This window comes from Prionailurus viverrinus, chromosome A1 (genome assembly GCF_022837055.1).
Source record: "Prionailurus viverrinus isolate Anna chromosome A1, UM_Priviv_1.0, whole genome shotgun sequence".
In the NCBI taxonomy this organism is placed as follows: Eukaryota; Metazoa; Chordata; class Mammalia; order Carnivora; family Felidae; genus Prionailurus; species Prionailurus viverrinus.
The window spans coordinates 209163048-209179471 of NC_062561.1; the positions used below are offsets into that span (position 1 = coordinate 209163048).

At 36.9% G+C, this 16424-nt stretch overlaps 1 protein-coding gene across 4 annotated transcripts in view; it reads left to right on the plus strand.

Annotated features, from left to right (window-relative positions):
• FYB1 (FYN binding protein 1) overlaps nucleotides 1–16424 on the plus strand; it is a 157078-nt gene that overhangs the window by 127614 nt on the left and 13040 nt on the right. For 3 of the 4 annotated variants that reach the window (XM_047863016.1, XM_047863011.1, XM_047863019.1), the window contains exons 10-16: nucleotides 3981–4003; nucleotides 5020–5086; nucleotides 5866–6003; nucleotides 7475–7500; nucleotides 9836–9902; nucleotides 12982–13072; nucleotides 14423–14585. In XM_047863016.1, coding sequence (XP_047718972.1) covers nucleotides 3981–4003; nucleotides 5020–5086; nucleotides 5866–6003; nucleotides 7475–7500; nucleotides 9836–9902; nucleotides 12982–13072; nucleotides 14423–14585 — 575 coding nt within the window. The remainder of the gene's footprint in view (nucleotides 1–3980; nucleotides 4004–5019; nucleotides 5087–5865; nucleotides 6004–7474; nucleotides 7501–9835; nucleotides 9903–12981; nucleotides 13073–14422; nucleotides 14586–16424) is intronic. The other variant, XM_047863022.1, reaches the window with a different exon arrangement.

Here is a 16424-nt window from a genome sequence, read left to right on the forward strand (position 1 = left end):
TCTGGTCTTCCCTGTCCCTTCTTCTTCTTCTTGCTTTTCCATTGTCCTTCTTTCATTCCTTCCTCCCTCCAATATCTCCCTTTTCTTGGTAAATCCATAACCCCTTCAAGCTAAAGGTAAAGGAAGATGAAAATCTCCAGCCCACTTAAGAATCCTTGTTTTCTGTGCCCATTTTGTAGAATTGGGAAACATCCACTGTGATCTCAAAACACACAATCTGGGCTAGCTCTTCACTTGGGTAAAAATGGGTCTGCATTCTTCATAACTCAAAGTTCAAAAAAAATGTTTCAATTATCAAACATTTTTAAAATGTGAAATGATCAAAATAGTAATATACTTATAAAATGTAGGAAGAATTCCATTTCCTTCCTGTAGTTGTTCACTTCATGTCATCAGTTAAATTTGTCATGTTGCTTTCTGGCAGTTTTGTCTTTCTAAATAGACCTGCAATGTCTTCTCATCGTGTTTTGATATATGTTGCACAATTTGTGGTACATTTAATAAATACTCCATAAATTATGCAACACATATCAAAACATGCCACGTGTGCCCTGGAGTTTACAGATCATAAATTGGCTCTAGTAATCAGAAACACTCTGACCTAGTGTAGGGGTAAATGCCAGTTTTGAGGTCAAAGTTTTAAAAGGCCATATTATGAGACGTACAAAATTTCCTGTACATGCGTATGCCATTCCATGTCTGTTATCAATGTATATACTTTAGCTTTATTTATTTAAAAAAATTCTCTTATTTTGAGAGTAAAGAACCCCAGTAATATTAATAAATACATATTTATGATATACAAACTCAAGAAAAAATAATAAATCCGTGAAAAGGGGTGATGTTCTTAAAATGAAATATTATTTAACCATAAGTGGCAACTATTTCCCCTAATTAATACTATTACTTTTTGCATTGTATCGAGTCCATACAGACAGCAACTCTCAAACATGCTCTGATTAGTAAGCATGCAGCAGAAAAAGAATCTTCCATTTAATGAAATGGAGCTGGAAGAGGTGCATGGTTTTAATGTTCAATATCTTAAACAAATCTAGGCCCAGAGTATATACTAGCATCTTGCAGCCGGTATGCATATTTTTTTAATTTTTTAACGTTTATTCATTTTTGAGAGACAGAGAGAGACAGGGCATGAGCGGGGAAGGGGCAGAGAGAGGGAGACACAGAATCTGAAACAGGCTCCAAGCTCTGAGCTCTCAGCACAGAGCCTGATGCGGGGCTCGAACTCATGGACCGGACCGTGAGATCACGACCTGAGCTGAAGTCGGATGTTTAACTGACTGAGCCACCCAGGCGCCGCCCCCGTATGCATATTTAATAAGAAAGCGAAAGAAGAGAAAATGAAAACACAAGTGTTTTTTTTTCTTTTTTTGAAGCTACAGCTGTTGCCTGTGAGATCTCACAACAGAACAGGCTTTGTCCTCAGTAGAACAAGGAAAGATGCTGAGGACAGCCGGGAGCTGCCCCGGCTAGAGTTGGAGTAAAGCACCATCCCCTTTCCCCTTCTCCAGAAGCCCCCTTTGTCCCCGCACCCTGCTCTCCCCTATTCCTCCAGAGAAGGGGGAACTGACTTCGAACTTCAGACTCTGTGAGCAGACAAGAGGCTTAGAAACACAGGTCCCGACCGCTGTCTTTCTCCTTTTTTTCTCAACTAAAGCAATTTCTGTAATAACTAACGAGGCCTTGAAGAAAAGGAAATTAAACACACACACACACACACACACACACACACACACACACACACATACTTCCCCATCACGTGACAAACTTGCTTCTCTGCCTGCTCCCCAACCTTTTCCTTACATTTCTCCTTCCCTTGTTTTCTTCCCTCTTTTCTCACCCTCTCCTCTCCTTACCTCCTCTTCAGCTGGTGAGTGCTTTGAATTCCAAACAGACAAGTCTAGGAAATTGAAGAATTGCTCTAAAAAGAAAATGATGTGCGGCAGCTTTGCTCCTGATTATTAAAACCCTGTTCTTTGGGGATTGGTATGAGATTGGTATTCATTGTCCAGGATGAATTCTATTTGCCAGGAGTGGCAGCCAACCAAAACTGCAAGTTTTCGCATAATCCTGACTGCTTGCTTCATGCTCAAAGGGAAATGTCAGACAAAATGAATGCGAAAACAGTATGTAAGCAAGTGGAGAATATACTTAAACTTCATTAAAAATCAACTCCTTATTTATATATTAGGACATTTATAGCAGGCTTTGCTACTGAGTTCCATTAGTAAGGGTAGGTTTTATTTCTAAATTAACCCATAGATCTATGTCAGGCGAATTTCCTTTACTCTGACCTTAAGACTGAAGAATCAGATATGAGTGTATAATTAATAATGTATGGTTGTAATATCAGACTGATACCTGTTGGAGGCAGATTATCCAAAGGTCGAAAATGGTGCTTACAGGGAGTGCAGTGAGGTATAGACAAAACAACACTATACAGGAAGGCAGGGCACCAAGGTTCCTATCTCAGCTCTTCAGTTCATTAGAAGTGAGTTTGGTCAGGTCATTCCATTTCTCATTTCCTTTCTGCAAAACAAGGGGATTAAACCAGGCTTCTGAGATTTTTCCAGTTCTCACAATCTACTCTTCCTTTGCTGTAGCACAGCTCACATTTTAGTGGGAGACTGAGGCAAGAAAATAGATGATTATAAAATAGGCAAAATATAGACGTGCCTGGGTTATTCCATCGGTTTATTGTCCAACTCCAGCTCAGGTCATGATCTCACAGTTTGTGAGTTTGAGCCCCACCTTGGGCTCTGTGCTGACAGCTCAGAGCTTGGAGCCTGCTTGGGATTCTGTGTCTCCCTCTCTCTCTGCTCCTCCCCGCCTCTCATTCTGTTTCTCTCCCTCACTCAAAAATAAATAAACATCAAAAAAATTTTAATGGGGAAAATATAGAATGTTCTAGAAATAAACAAAAAGTACAGGCAATCTGAATTTAGAAAATCAGGGGCCACATTATATGTAATAATAAGAATAATATTTCATGAGTAAGATTTCCATTTTTTTTTTAATTCTCCCTTTAAAAAAGAATATAATGCTACTGGGCTAAGAGTTAAATGCTCTGGCGATAACATATTAAAAGAAAATTGAATTGAATGCAATAATGGTTCCTGGTGCCTGAGTGGCTCAGTCGGTTAAGTATCTGATTCTTGATTTCGGCTCAGGTTATGATCTCACAGTTTGTGAGGGGAGTTTGAACCCCACATCCGGCTCTGCACTGATAGCATGAAGCCTGCTTGGGATTCTCTCTCCCTCTCTCTCTGTCCCTCCTCCATGCTGTTTCTCTCTTTTTCAAAATAAGTAAAATAGGGGCGCCTGGGTGGCGCAGTCGGTTAAGCGTCCGACTTCAGCCAGGTCACGATCTCGCGGTCCGTGGGTTCGAGCCCCGTGTCAGGCTCTGGGCTGATGGCTGATGGCTCAGAGCCTGGAGCCTGTTTCCGATTCTGTGTCTCCCTCTCTCTCTGCCCCTCCCCCGTTCATGCTCTGTCTCTCTCTGTCCCAAAAATAAAAACGTTGAAAAAAAAAAATTAAAAAAAAAAAATAATAAGTAAAATATAAAAAGCATTAAAAAAACTAATGGGTTTGTATGATTCCTGGAATAATACTGTTGGTTGGTTGGTTGTTTTTCATAAATCTATCCATGTATGGAATGGTGTAATAATGTATAAGCTAAAAACTACCTCGTGGGAAATGTTAGCAAACATTAACATTGTTTTGAAAACTTTATGTAGTACTACTCATCTGATCCTTATTAGGTTTGTTTTGTTTTGTTTTTGCCTTGTTACTACTCATCTATTGTGATAAGGAACAATGTCTCTTCCTCTTCACATAAAACATTCTGGTAACTTTTAACTGCAATGTTATTTCTCTCTTGTATAACTGTTCAATACATGTACTTCTCTTCCCAATAGCTACATAATTCATATGCTAATTTAATTTATTTTTTTTTTTCCTAGCCATAGTCAGAGTGGAAGTGGAGGTAAGCCACAAACTTTTATCAGCAGTTTCTTTGAGTCATCACTACAAGATGCTTTTGTCTGCAAATAATGAAGAAGATCTTTAAGTGGTAGAGAGACCACTGGACTGGAAGCCAATGACCTGGATTCCAGTCCTGGTCACTGAGTGACCCTAACGAAGTCACTTCTCTCTTCCAAGTTTGTTATGGGTCATGGGGTGACTCCATTTCCAGCGTGCCCACGGCAATCTTAATTTATGCCAGTTGTCTGAGCACAGTTATTAATAGTGTCCCCCTTCACTTTCAGAAGTATCCTTATTTGGATGATAACGTATAAAGACTCCTCATTTGCTCATCACCAAAATAAAGATATTTTACTAATACCTTTAGCACTAATTTACAGTGCTAAAATACTCATCCTAAAAGTCAGATTTCAAGTTCTTTGTGCATATTTCTGCATTGAGGAGGTATTCAATAAACACTTGTTAAATAAATATTTGTCAAACAGCAAGGTTCCTAAGGGTTTACAACAAAGGGTTTAACCCTTAAAATATCACTTTGATTAAATGAACCAGAGCTACTACCAATATTCACAAATTCACCTGTCATTCTATTTGTTTTCCCTCACTTATATCTTGATCAGTATATTTTCCTGAATGTCTCCTCACTATTAATTAAAATTTTCTTACTGCCTCCTCCGTCCTCTTTTCCATAGTATTTAACTCTACACTCTATTCAATTTTATTTTTTTTCTCATATTTATTCTTCCCCATCCCTTTTATCTCCAAAGCTCGGCACTCTTTCTACATTTACTAAATTTCATCTCTAAGAATTCCTTTAAAAATATTCAACAAAAAAATTCATTTACCTACTATCTATGTGAGAATAGGAACATAAAGTTATTTTTTAGTTACATGGTTATTAAGAAACTTTTTCTGCAGTTAAATAAGGCGGATTTACTATCAAATTTGAGTGACTATTACCTGACAAAATTATAAAATTAACAGAAGATTCTCTCCCCTTGGCCAATCCACATGAAGGGATGTTCCCACCTCCCCCAGATGATGATATTTACGATGGGATCGAAGAGGAAGATACTGATGATGGGTAAGAATAATCAGTGAATTGCTTCCTTGTAAATTTTTGGATACACTGAAATTTAATGTTGATTTCTAGTTAGAATAAAAAGCAAAATATAGTGTTCCTTATTATAACACCAAAAATTATTTGAATGTTTAATTAATAGCAGTCCTAAGTCAGAAAGTATAATTGCACAACATTTCAGATGAAGTGGTATATTGTTTGAAAGAACCCCAACAAAAAAAGAGAAATGAAAAAGGAATAAAGAATTACCAATGCTGTAGATTCTTTTTCAAACTTTTCCCAATCATTTATCAATCAGTAATCTCAGGAGAGCTTATCTGATACATGGCTATCCTCCATATAATGATCAGAGTTACAGGCAATCCAAATACACTGAGACCATCTGCTATCTGTGGCAAAACCAGCATAAGACTTAATTCTGTACTTGCTTAAACTTTTATAATGGCATATTTTAAATTTTAAGATCTGTTAATTACTTAATTTTAAATATAACATAAAGCAAAATTGATGTCTAAAACTTAATTTTGACTTAGCTTTCTATTTTAAAACCAAAAGAAATTTCACTAAATAGAAAAAAAGTAACTTACCTACTACTTAACCTAGCAGCAGCAGTATTCAAAGACTGAGGCCTATAAACCTGAAAGCATCATCTTGTTGATTACAATGAGTAACTTACTGCCTGAATGATCAATGCAGTATAGTTATAAAAATCTGAATGTCCACCCAATGTCTTCGTGTTCCGCTGATTATTCCATTCTGATCAATGCCTGCATGCTCCTAAGCTCCACACTACAGGTTGAAGAGAAGAGTAATTCGTGGTCCTGGGGGATTTTGAAGATGTTAAAGGGAAAAGATGACAAAAAGAAAAGTATACGAGAGAAACCTAAAGTCTCTGAGTCAGACAATAATGAAGGTTCATCGTAAGAGTCAACCAACCAAATCCAGTGCACAATAACTACACTAATATTAATTTAATCAAATGCTACTAATATTTTATAACCAATAACCAAATTCTGACAGGCTTAAGTCATTTCAATGTTATTTTCCATTAGTCATCTGAGCCTTATTTACTGTGTCACCCTTACACTCAGACATTTACAGAAGAGCACAAAGTCTTCAAAAATTGTCATATGGTTCAAAGATATATTTTGCTTTCCCTACAAACATGCACAGATAATACACACAAATGAAAACACACACACACACACACACACACACACTCATACACATACACTCCATTGAGTAGGACTTTTTTTTAACTGCAGCGTCATATCTAAAAGCTCACAATTCCAATGCCACGTTATATAATATAGTGACTACTCTTCAAAATATACATTCTCTTTTAAAAATTAGTTTTCTGGAAATAATGATGCAATTTGGAATTTCTTTTCTCTAAATACAGTATTTAAAGTGTTTGTAGTTAAATTTAGAGTCTCCATATTTCATTACAGTCTTTCTAAAATGTTAATTCCACATAGAATTCCTCATTATAAACTCTTTTGTGAAAACTAAAACAACAGTTAGTGAACAGGACACTCAAAATTATAAGTAAACATAACAAATCCTCTTTTTTTTAATAAATCCTCTCTTGATGCAGAATTATTCAAATGCAGACATTACTTAGAAATAAAAGCAGAGATTATTTTCCCTGCTCCACCTGCACATTCCTAATTTTTATTTTAAATAATCTGAACTAATGACCTCTCACACTTCAGTGTAACTGTGCACCATTCTTCCAATAATGTGTGTTTATGTGTGTGTTTAAAGTTCAAAAAGTAATAGAAGCGAAGGTCTTTTTCTGTTGCAACTAAATGCCACCCGGTCCTAATTTCAGATCACTTCTATTAATAAACTCCCCCTCTCTAGTTTCAGTGGATATTCCTCTCTTATTCACCATTCTCCTGTTTGGGTACATATATTGGGAAAACGTGGTCATGCAAAGAGTCCTATGACCTTTGTTGATTTCAGCTCTCTATTTCTACTCCTTTAGTCAAATAAAAGCTTTTGGCCTGAGCTATGCCACAATGACTCCAAAACACTGAGTCCATTTATTTTACTCTGATGTGATAATATGCCCAAACCTCGTAGGGCAAATCTGAAAATACTGGTCCAATGGCCATGGGCAAAATAAACCACTGAATGTCTTGACTGTTGACTTTTTGGCCACCATTGGAGTTTAAAAAAAAAAAAGTCTCATGAAATTCCAAATTGATGGACAGAAACTGAAACTCCGTGGAAAAATGGAGGATGAGAAAGGAATGATAGTCAATGGATTAATTGGCCTTTATAAGCCTCTGGGCTATTACTTGTTCAGGCCTATCCCTAGGTAAAGGACTCAATTTCTGTGTTTAGATTGGTCTGATTATAATTGTGTTCTCACTTTCCTTCCAGTTTTCCTGCTCCTCCTAAACAATTGGGTAAGTAACAAAAATTAAGTATATATTTTATATCTCTTTTTTTTGCAGATAGGGTGGTGGGAAGGCACTGGATATAGTCATGGTGTCTGGATTAAAGTTCTGACTCTGGAAAAAATAACTTGTGTAAAGCTGTCAAGTAACTGCTCCACAGTTCTTCAACAGTGAAAGAGTGGGAAGAGGAGAATTTTTCATCTTGATGGTCTTTAAACAGTTCACCCAGTCATAGGGGTCATGAAGGAGAAATAAACAAGTGGGCAGGGATGGACATCGATATTTCCCATCTCTTATCCACCCCAATTCAGTAGAGCTTGATATATTGGGCCTCTGAGCAATGATTTCTAAAAATATACCAGATTATATGCCACCAAGGCCCTTCTAAATCTAAATTTCTTTGTTTTTTTTAAATGTATCATTTATATTGTATTTGGAAATTCTTCCACTGCTAAATATAAAACAGTTTCTTCTTTGTACAGTTTCTGTCAGCTTATTTTTTTAATTTAAAGATCTGAGACAGAACTTTAAAAGATTTTTCTTAAATTCACTTTGAACAAAATAAAATGCCTCATAAGAATATTCAGGGGCTTTCAAAAAGTTTATTTGAATTTATAAATAAATTGAAAGAGAAAACTAAACACACAGATAATCTCTTTTTCCAAACTGGTTATCTGACCTCGTGTTCAGTTGTCAATATGAAAGTATGTAAGGCACTAATAAAAGTTTATCAATAGCTGATAATGAGCTTATATCTTAATGTATAATTTTCAAAAAGCATTCAAGTGGGGCGCCTGGGTGACTTGGTCGGTTAAGCGTCCGACTTCGGCTCAGGTCATGATCTCACGGTCCGTGAATTCGAGCCCCGCGTCGGGCTCTGTGCTGACAGCTCAGAGCCTGGAGCCTGTTTCAGATTCTGTGTCTCCCTCTCTCTCTGCTCCTCCCCTGTTCATGCTCTGTCTCTCTCTGTCTCAAAAATAAATAAAAATAAACGTTAAAAAAATTAAAAAAAAAAAAAGCATTCAAGAATCTTAGCTCCACAAAGGATAGGTATAAAATGAAACAAATGTGATCAGTTAAGTAAAAACTATGGTTTTTTTTTTTTCATTTTCTTTTGTTCTCAAGTGTGTTTTAAGTGCGTGTGCATGGAACAGTAATGTTTCCCGTTCTGGAAACCAATGATATGTCATATTTTTATATATTAATTATGGATTCTTCACATAGCTGTGAAATTAATTACCTGGGGGGGGGGGGGCGAGGAATACACACACAGACACATGTGTGTGTAGCATATGTATATACCATATATGTATATACTCTCTACATTACAGATAGAGGAGGAATTCTTAAAGGAGTTTAAATCCTTGCCACTAGCAGAGAGCATTTAAACTTTCTATGATAATCATTCCTTAAAACATTTTACTCTCTTCAACTCATCTCTTCAGCTTAATTTGCTGTGGAGCAACTCAATAGGTACAAAGAGGAAGCAATCCTCCTGACTTTATTAACAAGAGCTCTAGAAGGAAGAAAAGTATCTATGGATTGGAAAAGCCATTGTACTAGTTAAGGTCATTGCCACTTTTCCACCAATACTGGTTCTCAATACCTGCTGGTACCAGCTCTGTCTTATTAACAGAAATATTCTTTCTATTTTAAGGTGATACCACACCTAATATTGCTATAAATTAAAAGTTAATAAGGAGAAAGCAGATCAGTGAATAAAAAAGAATGATACATGGATGGATAGATAGATAGATAGACAGATGGACAGATAGGCATAGACAAAGACACGCATATAAATAAAATAATATATATTATCTTAGCATCCTAAATCCCCTAGGAATCTTGATTTCAATCTCTATTGCCTACTGCCAATGGGCTGTAATATTGATTTGTTTGTCAGCAATCTACTTATCTTCCATTCATCACAAGTGTGGATCTTCAAATAATCTCAGTCACTGTTTTGGGGGGACTTATCCTGGTGATGCTAGTTACAACCATGGTCACTGGCTTTCTTGAGGGAAATTTAACAGAAGCATCTAGGGAGAGAAAAACCTCTCCCTTTGAAGGAATAGACACTGCCTCCAGGAGAAATGTACAGAGACCCCAGGGAAACTTCTTTTGTTGTCTTTGAAAGAAAAATCTTTAAATTAAAAACATGACTGAATGTTCATATCAGAATTCAAACTGGGGTCCCTGGCTGGATCAGTCAGTAGAGCATGTGACACTTGATCTCGGGGTCATGTTGGACGTAGCACCTACTTAATTTAAAAATAATAATAATAATAATTTTAAAACTTCAAACCTAAAGTGTTTCAACATTTGGTATTTTGTCTTTTGTTAGACATGGGAGATGAAGTTTATGATGATGTGGATGCGTCTGATTTCCCTGCTCCACCAGCAGAGCTGAGGTAATTAAAATGTCCTCATTTTGAGACAGAAATCAGACTGCTCCAGAAAATTCAACTAGAATAAAACCCCAGTGGGTTATGGATCTCCTGTGTTCGCTCCTGTTTGCTCTGTCCTCTCTCTGATCCAAGCTCTAAGGGTTCTGCTCCATTTGTGGGTGGAGAGCCCTGATCCCTCTTCTCCTTTCTCCTCCCTTGCTTTTCCCTCTTCCCCTCCCCCTCTCCCAGTAGTTCGGCTGCTGGTCCCCTGATTATCCCCTGCCCTGTGACTCACTGATGTCTGCACTCATTTATTCATTCAAATATTCATTCACTGGGGAAATATTTGAGAGCCTGATCATGACTGATCTCACCAATTCATCTCCTCCCTTTATCTTTACCCTTTTCCTAAAAGCTTTTTGTCTTGAATGCACTTCTTAGTTTATGTCTCAACCCTCACCTAACTTCTTCAAATCTCTTCTGTCCTCCACAAGATTTTTTTCCTTTTGTGAAAAAAAATGATTTGTGTTTTAAAAGGACTTTGTTATGTCTCTTTTTCACAAAAGCATCAGATTCTCAAAGGTTCCATTCAAATTAAAAAAAAAAAAACTGTTCAAGGTGAATAGTGACATTCTTCAGCTCACCTAAGGTTTCAATTTCATTTTAGGCTAAAACTGTATGAAAATCTGTTAAGATCAGTTAGTACAAAAGGAGTCTCTTTTGAAACTTCTTTTGAGGGGCGCCTTGGTGGCTCAGTCGGTAAAGCGTCCGACTTCAGCTCAGGTCATGATCTTGTGGTCCGTGAGTTTGAGCCCTGCATCGGGCTCTGTGCGGACAGCTCAGAGCCTGGAGGCTGCTTTGATTCTGTGTCTCCCTCTCTCTTTGCCCCTCCCCCACTTGCACTCTGTCTCTGTCTCTCAAAAATGAATAAACGTTAAAAAAAATTATTTAGGGGCGCCTGGGTGGCGCAGTCGGTTAAGCGTCCGACTTCAGCCAGGTCACGATCTCGCGGTCCAGGAGTTCGAGCCCCGCGTCAGGCTCTGGGCTGATGGCTCAGAGCCTGGAGCTTGTTTCAGATTCTGTGTCTCCCTCTCTCTCTGCCCCTCCCCCGTTCATGCTCTGTCTCTCTCTGTCCCAAAAATAAATAAACGTTGAAAAAAAAAAATTAAAAAAAATTTATTTAAAAGAAATTAAAAAAAGAAACTTCTTTTGAAATAGGAAATAACATGGTAAGATTTTTCTATATTCCAATAAACACAAGCGATGAGCTGATACATACTGTGTATGAAAGCAAGAACACGTCTGTAGCTTTCTCAGGAAAAAAGGATGAATAAAAAGATCTTGGCCTTGATTAGTTAAAGGCTGAAAGTGACATAAACGGGTGACAATACATAGCGTCTTCTAAGCTATGCTGCAAGAGTGCATGAGCATGTATTCATTTAGCATTTATTTTTTACCAACACCGTTAAGCTAATTTTACTGAATGAAAGTTTCAAGATCAAAGAAACTGAAGGGAGAATATGTTATCATTTCTATGTGAAGCTCAAGTTCCACAGGCAAAACAAACATGCAAGATGAAAAGAGAATTGTTCTCCTTTTTTCTGGAAGGAAAATCTAATCTTCTTCAGTGATATGTTCGGTTTGAAAATTCCTCACCATTGGGAAGTCACTTCTATCCCTGACATTTTTAAATTCATTTTTCCGTTTTATATTCCTGTAAAAATGCCACCATATTCCATTAAACAGCTCTCTACGTACCTGGTTATGCACTGGACCTTTTCTTCAAGTAGAATAAACCCCAGCTGGTTAAACTTGATGTGATAGGTACCGTTCTCTTTACTGCTGCTTATTTTCAGACTTTAAGACTATTTTATGTTCTCTAACAGAATATTCTATTTTTAGCTAAATCTAAATTTCAGTAAGGTATTTTCAAAGAGAGCTCACGGGGCATTTTGAACACTCGTGTATGTCCTGATGGCTCCAAAGTGGTGATTTGGGACCTCAATTCCACTACTGCCCAGAGGACCATAAGACAGGAGAAACTGAGGAAGGATACAGAACCCAAGGAAGGATAATGTGCTAATCCATTTCACAGTAGATGAACTAAATCCCAAGACTCAAAAGTTAAAGAATCAAACATTTTCAATAAATCAGTTGCTAGATTTATTTTAGGTAAGCTAGATAATAATTAATATCAGTGTTTAGAATTTTTCATTATACCCAAAAATTCTGATTTTAAAATTCCCTCCTTCAGAGATTCCCAACCTTTCCCTAACATAGACATTCAGCCCTAGCAAATGTCCCTCAACCTTGGTTGCAAATTACTATTACCTGGGGAGCTATAAAGTATGTATGTCAGTATCTAGACCTCACTCAGTTCTACTTAATTAGAATTTATTTAATTTATAGAATTTTAATTTAGAATTTTAAATATATAGAATTTATTTAATTCCTAGAATTTCTAGGAATTAGACATAAGTAGTGGTACTTTTTTAAAACTTCCAGGTGATCCCATATGTGTCCAGGCTGGAGAATCACTATCTTAGGCTTCTTCACCCTTCTAATGACAACCAGCTGGAGTCCATTTGGTGTCTATGAGATGCCAGCCTGGCTCCATTTTAAGAAGATATGAAAAACGGCTCAAGAAAATTCAATAGAATTGTAAACTTTTTTATTTTTAAATAGATAAACTTTTCAAGACATAAAAATCAATTTTTTAAAAAACATTATTTTTCAAAAAGCCTCTTCTATGACAGTGGCCAGGCCACTTAATTACCTAGGAAGGGCTGAAAATATATAGGGAGTTTGACGATAGGCTGAATTATATGGAACCTCTGATGTGTAAGCATGTTTACACTATACCTCAGTCATTTCAATGGTTCAACATAAGTAATCACTACTTCCACTTTAACTATGTTCTTGTGAAGAATCTCTTCCAGGTATGAAATATTATCATTTACTACAATGGATGTACTAGATTTCTAAGAAAAGGAACCAACTAAAAACAAAATTGAACAAAATTGTTAAGTGATGGATGAAGTCTTTATTGTACGCTATTCTTTTCAAACTAAACTGTTGTTTTATGTGTGTTCTGCCATCTTAGTCAAGGAGCCAAGGCTAAGACAGAAGAAAAAGACCCCAAGAAGCTAAAAAAGCAGGAAAAAGAAGAGAAAGACTTCAGGAAAAAGTTTAAAGTATGTCATATTTAAATATTAGACAAAGTACAAAATGCTAATGAAAAAAAAACAATGACTTTTAAGTACCACAATGCACTTATTAAAAGTGTAATTATAGGGTCACCTGGGCGGCCCAGTCAGTCAGGCATCCGACTCTTGGTTTTGGCTCAGGTCATGATCTCATGGTTCATGGGTTCAAGCCCTGCGTCAGGCTCCATGCTGAGAGCATGGAGCCTTCTTGGGATTGTCTCTCTCCCTCTCTCTCTGCTGCTCCCCCATTCATGTGAGCATTCTCTCTCTCTCTCTCAAAATAAATAAACTAAAAAAAAATGTTTAAGTGTAATTATCAATATGAGTTATCCATCCTAACTCCTTTATTTACTACAAAATTTACTTTAGATTTTAATTTATTTTATAACAAATTAAGTGAAGTCTCACACATGCACTATATATGCTGCAATAATCATTTACATTTAGTTGTTCTTTGAACTTTAGTAAGAGGATAATCTAAAACTAGAATGGATAAAACAAAGATATGATGTATATGTAATGCAATATTAATTATGAAAAAGAAGGAAATCCTGCCACTGTGACAACCCTAAGGGCCTTATGCTAAGTGAGATAAGTCAGACAGAGAAAGACAATACTCTATAATATCACTTATATGTGGACTCTTCAAAGGCCAAACTCACAAAAACAAGGTACAGTGATAATTACCAGAGGCTGGGGTGGGCGGATGGAGGAGATATTGGTCAAAGGGGTACATACTTTCAGTTATGAGATGAACGAACTTTAGGGGTCTCAGGTATAGCCTGGTGATTATAGTTAGCAATACTGTCTTATATACTTGGAAGTTGTAAAGAGAGTAAATCTTAGGTGTTCTCACCACAAAAAGTGGTAATCATGTGAAATGATAGAGGTGTTAGGTAAAGCTACACTGCTAATCATTTTGCAATATATGAGTGTATCAAATCAACACATATGTACACTTAAAATTTTTTAATTTTAAAAATAATGATTATATTAGTTTCATGAGATTATGAGTGGCTTTTCTCTCGAAAATTTTTCTGTAATGCTTTTACGTTATTTTTTGCTTGTTTGGCAAAGACTTTTTTTTTTTTTTTTTTTTGAGAGGGAGAGAGAGAGAGAGAGAGACAAGCAGGGCTTACCCGAGGCCGGGCTCCAGCTCACCCGATGCACGATCAAACTCACGAACCATGCATGAGATCATGACCTGAGACAGTCAGATGCTTAAACAACTGAGCCACCCAGGCGCCCTAGCAAAGACTTTCTTAATAAATCTGTCAGTAAATGGATTACTTTAATAATACACATCAATCAATAATATAAATGTTTGTATTTTTCCAGTATGATGGTGAAATTAGAGTTTTATATTCAACCAAAGTTGCACCCTCCTTAACTTCTAAAAGGTGGGGGACCAGAGATCTACAGGTGAAGCCCGGTGAATCTCTCGAAGTTATACAAAGCACTGATGATACGAAAGTTCTCTGCAGGAATGAAGAAGGAAAATGTAAGTCACTGCTTACTCTTTGTCAATATGGCATTCCAGGATTTAATAATCAGACACGTTTTCCTGATCACCCTTGTTTTATTAACTTTGTTTTTTCCATGCTTTATGAATTGTGGAAAACATTAAGAAACTAGAGATTTGCAGTGCTGAAATCAGCGTATCTTATTTTCATCCTTTATCGTTTCTCACCTGCTATATTCGGCACTGTGGTGCCAAAGTAATGCCAAATTAGTACTTCCCAAAATGCAGTCCCACAGACCACCAGCATCAGAAAACCCTTTGTGTATTAAAATCACAGTTGCCTGGCCCCACTCTTGACCTGCTAAGTCATGAGCTCTGGGGGGCGGCAGATGGAACCTGTGATCATAAGACCCCTAGCTTATTCTTAAGTATACTGAAGCAAGAACCACTGTGCTAAGCAGTGAGTGGCTCTTGCTGTCATCTGGTTTTGAAATTATACAGCACATGTCACGTGCAGAATTTCCAGTTTTCCTACCTTGCAAATTTGCTTGTTTTCATTTCCTATTTGGACACACTTAATACAACATACTCTTCCAAATGAACACAAGAGAGTCCCTGTCTTCTTTGACTTGATCAGCTATTAAAACTGACAGATGGAAATGTTTTTGTCAAACTTTAAAAAGAAGCTTATTTCACTTAAAGTCCGGGGAAGAGTAATTCAAAATTATGTGTCCTGTATTTAAAATTGAATGGTCAGCGTGGCTGCCCCATATCAGCTTGGCCAGTCTGTGTGGAAACATGAACTCTGAGTCGAATTTTAATGACAGGAAGGTGACTCAGGGACAGGAACTGAAATGGGAGTTTTAAGAATAAAACCAGTGACTCAAGGTTGGGGAAATGGATCTAAAGTTATCATGGAGGAGGTGTGGTTGGCTTTCAAAAGGAGAAAATGGAATGTGGATACAAAGGATAAAGGGCATGAGTAGTGTAGTATTAACACTCAAAGGTCACTGGAGATAATGTGTAGACAGTGCTCCAGGAGACAAAGAAAACCCACATCCACACTAGCATTTGTGAGGATGCAACGCAAGGAATAGCTTTAAATGCAGAAAAACTCTATGCATGAAAGGGTCAGAAAAAACATTTAAAAGTTTAAAAATTTTGGAGAGCACCTGTTGGGATGAGCACGGGGTGTTGTATGGAAACCAATTTGATAATAAATTTCATATTAAAATAAATAAATAAATAAATAAATAAATAAGAGTTTAAAAATTTTTTAAAGTATGAAGTAAGTTATGATTAATATACCAGCCTGAATATTTACATGATGACTATGATATTAATGTGCAGAAATTCTCATGACACAATAGAAAGAGAAGGAAGAAGCCTGCTTCATGTGGGATAGGACTTATACCCATATCAAAAAATTATGTAAATAAAAGAAATTAACTAAACGGCCAATAGTGGCTGATTGAGGTGATGAGCCTAAGTGAACCTGTTTTCTTTTCTCTGCTTTTTCATAAGAGAAAATTATCCTAGTACTTGTCATGTGGCCCTTTCCCCAGGGCACAAGCCTCAGACCAACCTTGCCATGCTGTCCTGAGATTCTTGTCTTTAGCAACTAATCCCATCTAAAGCAATGGTCTTCAGTTTCAACGTACATACACATCACATCGGAATCTTGTCAAAAACGCAGATTCTAATTCAGTAGGTCTGAGATGAGGTGTAACATTCTGCATTTTACCAAGTTGCCAGGTAATTGATGCTGAGGTTCACGGAACAAACTCTTGAGTAACAAAGGTGTAAATGACCTCATCAACAACTTGTATAGATGTAGATGAGCAAGAAGATATGGCACCAGAAACAGAAATTTGAAAG